Source organism: Sinocyclocheilus rhinocerous, unplaced genomic scaffold (genome assembly GCF_001515625.1).
Source record: "Sinocyclocheilus rhinocerous isolate Xijiao unplaced genomic scaffold, SAMN03320098_v1.1 scaffold740, whole genome shotgun sequence".
NCBI classification, from domain to species: Eukaryota; Metazoa; Chordata; class Actinopteri; order Cypriniformes; family Cyprinidae; genus Sinocyclocheilus; species Sinocyclocheilus rhinocerous.
In genome coordinates, this window is record NW_015636851.1 from 167,828 (window position 1) to 175,711 (window position 7,884).

Sequence of the window (7,884 nt, forward strand, 5' to 3'; positions counted from 1 at the left end):
ACGCACATGCGCATACACTTACACTCACACACACACTCACTCACACATACGCGCGCGCAAACTTACACTCACACACTCACTCACACACATATGCGCACACACACGCGCTTACACTTACACTCACACACACACACACTCACTCACACACATACACAAACACACACACACACATGCGCGTACACTTACACACTCACTCACACACATACGCACCACACAGACACGCACACACACACGCTCGTAAACTTACACACACTCACTCACACACATACACAAACACACACACACACATGCGCGTACACTTACACACTCACTCACACACATACGCACCACACAGACACGCGCACACACACACGCTCGTAAACTTACACTCACTCACTCACACACGCACACATACACACACATGCACGCACACACTTACACTCACTCACACACACACTCACTCACATACATATGCACACGCACACACACACGCTCGTAAACTTATACTCACACACACTCACGCACACACAGACACGAAAACACAAGCGCGTACACTTACACACACACAGACACGCGCACACACACGCTCGTAAACTTATACTCACACACACATTCACTCACACACATACGCACACACACAGACACGCACACACACACACGCTCGTAAACTTCTATTCATACACACTCGCGCGTACACTTACTCTCACACTCACTCACGCACACACACATACGCGCGCACGCACAGACACACACACGCACACACACACACGCTCGTAAACTTATACTCACACACGCACACAGACATGCACACACGCACATAAACTTATACTCACACACTCACTCACACACATATGCACACACACACACGCTCGTAAACTTATACTCACAACACGCACAAACACAGACACGCACACACACAGACACGCACAGACACATTTTATATCAGGTTAATGATATATTCTATCCCCTTACCCTAACCTACCCCTCACACAAAACTACAGGAATTTTGTGATTTTCAAAAAACACTTTTTAGTATGTTTTTAAGCCATTTAGTTCACGGGGACACCTCATAAACCATGTTTATGCTGTAGAACCCATGTCATTATACACATTTGTGTCCTCATAAACTATATATAGCAGTACACTCACTCTCTCTCTCTCTCTCTCTCTCTCACATACACATGATCACTCACACACTCACTATCGTGTTTGCGCACTCACACATACATACAGGTTTCAACTGGTTCATTGGACAGAATCTGCTCGTTGATGATTGGGACATTGCTCTTGAGCATCAGAGTGGTGGTGATTTTTTTCAGTTTAAAGTGAGGAATGATATGTTTCTGTTTTTATGAAATTTAGTGGTGTAAAAAGTATGTTATTATGCTTTTGAACATGGCCGTCCCAATAGATTTTTTTTACTATTGATTTTGTTGCTTAATTTGGCTTTAACAGGACAATTATAGATGTGACATGAATCAATATAAAGAAGAGTGGGATGAAATGACCCAAAACTCATGTTTGTGTTCACATTAGTGCTCACTAGCCGCTGGGCCGCGTCTCTGACACTGAAGACTGTGTTTACAGGTTTGTGTTTGTTGCAGGCTGACGATCCACCGGCTGGCGGCCCGGTCTGTGATCCGCTCTCTGGAGCTGGAGGAACGAGCCGGAGGAGCAGACGCGGAGAACATCAGGAGAAGGATTGTGGAGCTCAGCGTTCAGGCAGGAGTGAGCAGCGCTCACACAGCATTCATCGGCGTTAATAAAGACAGCAAACAGACTGTGAAAGGGCCGCTGCTGCAGAGGAGAGTGCCAGTGCCACGTAAGTTGTGTGTGTGTGCTTGTTTATGTGTTCACTGATTTATTGTCCGTTTAGAGCAATCCTGATCCTGGAGAGCCACTGTCCTGCAGAGTTTAGTTCCAATCCTAATTACAAATTTTCTCGATTGCTAACACACTATAACTGATTCATTTGGCCCAATTTTCCAAACCATTCATACAGTTCTCGAAACAAAGACACGTTTCTCAAAACTTTTAGCATATTTCACCTGTTTGCACACACGTTCCAATTTGCTCAGTGTTTTCTGCAAAACTCTACACAAAAACGGCATCATTTTGCACAGATTTAACCATGTTCTCATTCAGAAAACACAAACACATAATATAATTCAATCATGACAACTCTCGGAACATTTTAGCATGGTGATGGATATGACAATGTTAATGCAGGAGTGAGCAGCGCTCACACAGCATTCATCGGCGTTAATAAAGACAGCAAACAGACTGTGAAAGGGCCGCTGCTGCAGAGGAGAGTGCCAGTGCCACGTAAGTTGTGTGTGTGTGCTTGTTTATGTGTTCACTGATTTATTGTCCGTTTAGAGCAATCCTGATCCTGGAGAGCCACTGTCCTGCAGAGTTTAGTTCCAATCCTAATTACAAATTTTCTCGATTGCTAACACACTATAACTGATTCATTTGGCCCAATTTTCCAAACCATTCATACAGTTCTCGAAACAAAGACACGTTTCTCAAAACTTTTAACACATTTCACCTGTTTGCACACACGTTCCAATTTGCTCAGTGTTTTCTGCAAAACTCTACACAAAAATGCCATCATTTTGCACAGGTTTAACCATGTTCTCATTCAGAAAACACAAACACACAATATAATTAACTCAAGCATCAAAAAATGAACTCAAACAGCACACATTTATCCATGTATGAACATTCAGTAGCAAAACTGATGACACCAATCAGAATCTCAGGATTATATGCACAAGAGCACAAGTGATTATGTGTTTTGGAAAATGAGATTGCAGGGGGAAATAAAAACGAAGGGGATGAGGTCAAAGGTAATTTGTTCCTGATGAAGCACTATAGTTGAGCATGTTCTTCTGCATGGACTGACCGTGAGGGAAGTTGGTCTACAGGCTCATCTACAAGGTTTCAATACTACTTACACATACAATATAATTACAGTACATAGTAGCAGTACTTCAGATGAGAGAACGTTCATTATTCTATGTACAGTAAATACTGTAGTACATGTTGTACAGTACACCCTCAAACTCATTACTGTTGAATTGATTTGTAGCCAAGTAGTCCTTACATGTACTGTATTTGTGCAGAACTGAGAGACGGCTGTCTAGGGGAGGTGGAGAAGTCTTTTGTCAGAAGAATAAAATACTGCTATAACAAATAAGGATACTACCAATAATGTAATGCAGTTTGGCAGAGGATGCTGAATGAATGAATTTATTTATTTATTTACAGTAACTGACAGTATATTTCCGATGTGTGTTTATATTCTGTTGTTTGGTTTTTGAACTTTTCTCTTCTAGTGCTTTTTATCTACTGTAAGATCTCTTTACAGTAGTGTAATGAAAGTAAACTTTTCTTTGTTTATTGCTGAATTGTACTGTATCTGCACCGCTCTATTTATGCCGTATACTGTAACAGACATTGACTTGCAAGATGATTTCTGTTTCTGTAAGATCTCTTTACAGTAGTGTAATGAAAGTAAACTTTTCTTAGTTTATTGCTGAATTGTACTGTATCTGCACCGCTCTATTTATGCCGTATACTGTAACAGACATTGACTTGCAAGATGATTTCTGTTTCCCAAAAGCAGGTTTTAGTAACAGTGTTTTGAGTTGATCTCACTAGTGTTCTCTAGGCAGTGCAGTATGTGTGTATTTGACAGGTTTGTGTGTCATCTGAGGCCAAAGTTTGAGTCTGACAAAAGAGAACATGTTTTTGACTAAACTATTTGATTTTGACCTGGAAGTTTGAAGTTTGCACAAGTTGGTGTGTAGTTTTGAGATTGTGTTTATAGTTGTGAGAAAATGGTGAATTGTTTCATGAATTGTGTGTTAGCAATCGAGAAGAACTGTAAACACATCTAGACCTGCTAAACAAGGTCTTCAGGACAACTAGAAACTTCCAGGAAAGTGAGTTGGAGCAGGTCATAACTAAACTCTGCAGGACATTGGCAGTCCAGGATGAGGATTGGACAAAGCTGGATCACAAATATGATTTCGTAATCAGTTTTCCTGTCACATAGTAGTTAGACATACATAATAATTTGGTGTACTCGCATAATCAACATGTGAAATTCAATTCTTTATTAGATATGTTTCAGATGTCTGCGATGCAAGGTCGCTGTATGGCAATGTGTGGTAAGAAATAACCTACGATATTCTTTGTTTTCATGGTTCAGTCCATCTCAAGCAGCCCAGTGGAGGATGTTTGACTATTTTTAATTTTCCAAATTTGTTTGTTGAGTGATTACCTCTATGTACTGTTATTGAAAAATAGTTATGTTTTAACTGTTTTAGTTAAGCAGATTTTTACATAAAACTCAATATCACAGCTCAGGATATTCGTAGCTCCTTGGAACAAAACTGATCTTTAGAGCCTATTATTAAATTACAGCACATTATATCAGATATTGAGGTTTAGATGTGGGCCATGACACAAAGATGGCTGCTGTGGTTAAATCAAGTAAAATAAAAACAAATATGTGTGGTTTTTCAATACCAATACATGGAGTTAATCACTCAAAAAAGTAAGAATGGTCAATCAACCAATTTTACAATGTTTGGATGACATGAGATAGATTTGAGCCATGCGTTTTTGTTAAAAGCTGGTTTGGTGTGACTGTTTTTTGTTTGTGATTGTCAGATATGTATTTTTATTCTTATACAGTATCTGCTTTTCTCTCTGTTTTCTTGGCAAATACAGCTCCTAAAGTGAGAAGTGCTGTAATGTGTAAGAGAAAAAAACGTTCTGCGGGTATTTTGCTGAAATTTATTCTTATTTATTTTTTCCCCATCTACTTGTCTTTTATTTTGTCACTCATTGAGTGATTGTTTTTAGCATATGCCCTTAACAGCCCAGGGTTTCCTCTGTTTTCTTAGCCCCGATGGTTCCCAAAATGGCATTTTGTTCAGCAATGCGTAAGAGAAATGCACAGACAGCAGCACTTCACCGAACATGTCTTATTTTTTTGTATTTTTTTTTTTCCATCTAATTGTCTTTTATTTTGTCATTCATTGAATGATTGTTTTTAGCATATGCCCTTAAAAGCCCTGGGTTTTCCCTCTGTTTTCTCAGCAATGTCTCCCCAAATGGCATTTGATTCTACAATGCGTAAGAAAAATATAAACCACTTCACTGAGCTTTTCTTGTTCTTTTTTGAATGTGTATATCAATCTAATAGCCTTTTTCTGTATGTCACTCTTTGAACGATTATTTTTTAGTATGTTCCTTCGAGTCGTCCAACATGATGGTTGAATGTGATGCTGCTTCATATGAGGGTAAATCAAACAAAACAGCCTAAATCAGACAGGATTCATTTTATATAGAGACATCATATTATGTGTTAGTTACTGAGCTGCTTTTGGATTTGAATCCCTTCAGTCATAGCACTTTATATAAACACTGCATGTAGATGTACATCAGATTAGAAATGGAAAGGAACAATTGTTTTCTTCTCTTAATTCAAATGACAGGAGATTAAAAAGAGAAAAGTACATTATAATGTGCAGTTGTCATAAAATAGCCTGTATTGATCATCATGCTTTTTATCATCATAGAAATTTCATAAGTCAGGGTTGGTTATATTGGGTTAGAATTGAGTTTTCTTTTTCTGAAGTGTGTCTTGCACAAATTAAATATTTTGTCATTTAAAATCAAACTGTAAATGATGACATCACAGCATTTGGACGATGATGTCATCACCGCTGGTCTGCCTGCTTCAGGTGCTGACGTTTAACTTTAGAAATGGCAAAAACTTGCTCTGTGATGGAGTTTAAGAACATTGAAAAAGAGACATTACTGGCATCTGTTTATAGATGTCTGTCACAAAAACAAAAATCCTGTCTGAATAAGGCTTAAGGCAGTTATGCTGCTTTTATTTCATTTGATTGATCTGCTGTAATCATAAACATATCAGAAACAATGCTGCTATGTGTATCCAGATGACTCCTATCTAAACTATCGGTGTATTTCAGAAGAAGCTGAGCCCCAGAAGGACCCTTTGCTCCAGCTGGTCTCTCTTCAGAAGGCCGCTGGATGCTGGGAGCTCAACGCCTCATTGGCTGCTGTGTTTGGGAAGACTGAGGACGAGGTGACCAATCAGAAAGCAGCACAGGTGGGACATATGATGTCATATCCTCAGACAGGTTGATGATTGGTTCAGTGCGTGTGTTTGAGGTGTGTTTGTGTTTCAGGTGGATGGGTCAGTGTGGGCCACCGTCCTCGCTCTCATCTGGTTCTATGCGTTTAAATCAGATCAGCAGGATGAGTGGCAGTTTGTTGCCATGAAGGCGGCATCATGGATCCGCTCTCAGAAACGTGAGACAATATTCACCACCACATGTTCTGTGAGTTAGTGCTTTCCATGTTCTTTTACAGTGATGATTTGAGTTTGCAGGTCTGTGTGTGTGTGTTTCAGCGGACGGCCTGTCTCAGTGTGTGTGTGATGGGAACGTTCTGTTGGGATGTCAGGTGACTGAAGACATGCTGGGAATCTGAAGACTGCAAATCCTGTGCTTATAGAAGACCCAATATCCCCCTTTAACGTTTTTTTTTCTGGTGTAGGATATAAACAGATTTTAAAAGAATAAACCTTTTGTATCAGTGGCAGTGGTATTTTTACTATATGTAAGCTTCAGGACCTGTCCTAAAATTCATGTTGTTCTTCTAAATATGATTTTGGAAATATATCTCACAGTACTTGGCGTTCTGAATTCACTATCATGATTTGTGACGGAGAATCTATTATTTCAGTATGTGTGTTTTAGTGAGTGGATTGTGTCAGTGTGGAAATACCAATACTGTTCTATCAGAAAGTTTTGGTTCACTAGCCATAATTACCTGATTTGTAGAATTACATTAATGCATTACAATTAAGAATTACATGAATCAGAATAGAGAAATATGCAATTATAAACGGCCAAGAATGATCATTATAATAATGTCTGTAAATATTACAGAAAAATAAATATACAGATAAATGTTTCCAGAACACACTGATTAAATGTGAATTGTGACCTTGGATAAATGTTGTGCTTTACTTCACCGGTTTGTCTGCATCACAGAAAAGGATAAGCAAGCGGTCTGCAGTGGAAAATGTCTATATATGTGAGGGATATTAACAGTGCTGTACAGATAAGATCAGATTAATTAAATCTGAATCAAATCACACTCTCATGCCTAAAATATATCCTCCCTCCACCCGGGTCTACTTAATACCTCCGATGTGTGAATTATATGAATCGTGTGAAAGCATTACTGTAGATTTGCTGGGAGAGTCAGCAGTTCATCATCTCCCTCCTGGGGTGGTGCCGCTCTTCTCTCTAGAAATATGGCACATAGTCTTAGAGTTTGTACTTGACTAACTGGGGCCCAGGTCAGGAAGCAGACAGACTGCTAGCCGCCTCACGTCACAGAAATCAGTTCATTCTCAGCACATAGAGACTCTTTCACCTAGATATCACACTATAGAGACAGTGTCTGTTCCCGAACAAGAAAATACAAAAAACGTCCAAACCAAATTAAGAGTAACAATTTAATTGATGTTCAACAAATAAAAAACAGATGCAATATGGATAAACAAATGATAAAGCTTGGCTTATTGAATATCAGGGGCCTCATTTATAAAATGTGCGTACGCACAGATTTGATCTTAGAGTGTGCGTTCACTAAAATCCACGGCAACGTTCATATTTTTAAAAACGGTCTTTGACGTGGAAAAGTCAGGGTCTGAGCAGGCGTATGCAGTTTTCCTTGTGGTAAAGTCAGAGTACTGCAGCTATTTGAACATAAGCTGCAATAATAATAAAAGCAATGTAAGTAAGTGCAAGCACCGAATTCAAACAAAATACGGATAAACAAATGATA

General features: G+C 39.2%; 1 protein-coding gene across 1 annotated transcript in view; it reads left to right on the plus strand.

Moving 5' to 3' along the window:
* LOC107748248 (von Willebrand factor A domain-containing protein 5A-like) overlaps positions 1–7,041 on the plus strand; it is a 47,272-nt gene extending 40,231 nt beyond the window's left edge. Inside the window, exons 11-19 of the mRNA XM_016562982.1 lie at positions 1,584–1,801; positions 4,110–4,157; positions 4,714–4,773; positions 4,899–4,937; positions 5,095–5,130; positions 5,241–5,297; positions 5,994–6,133; positions 6,213–6,336; positions 6,437–7,041. Of these exons, the coding sequence (XP_016418468.1) occupies positions 1,584–1,801; positions 4,110–4,157; positions 4,714–4,773; positions 4,899–4,937; positions 5,095–5,130; positions 5,241–5,297; positions 5,994–6,133; positions 6,213–6,336; positions 6,437–6,516 (802 nt within the window). The 3' untranslated portion in view covers positions 6,517–7,041. The remainder of the gene's footprint in view (positions 1–1,583; positions 1,802–4,109; positions 4,158–4,713; positions 4,774–4,898; positions 4,938–5,094; positions 5,131–5,240; positions 5,298–5,993; positions 6,134–6,212; positions 6,337–6,436) is intronic.
* The last annotated feature ends 843 nt before the right edge of the window (positions 7,042–7,884 follow it).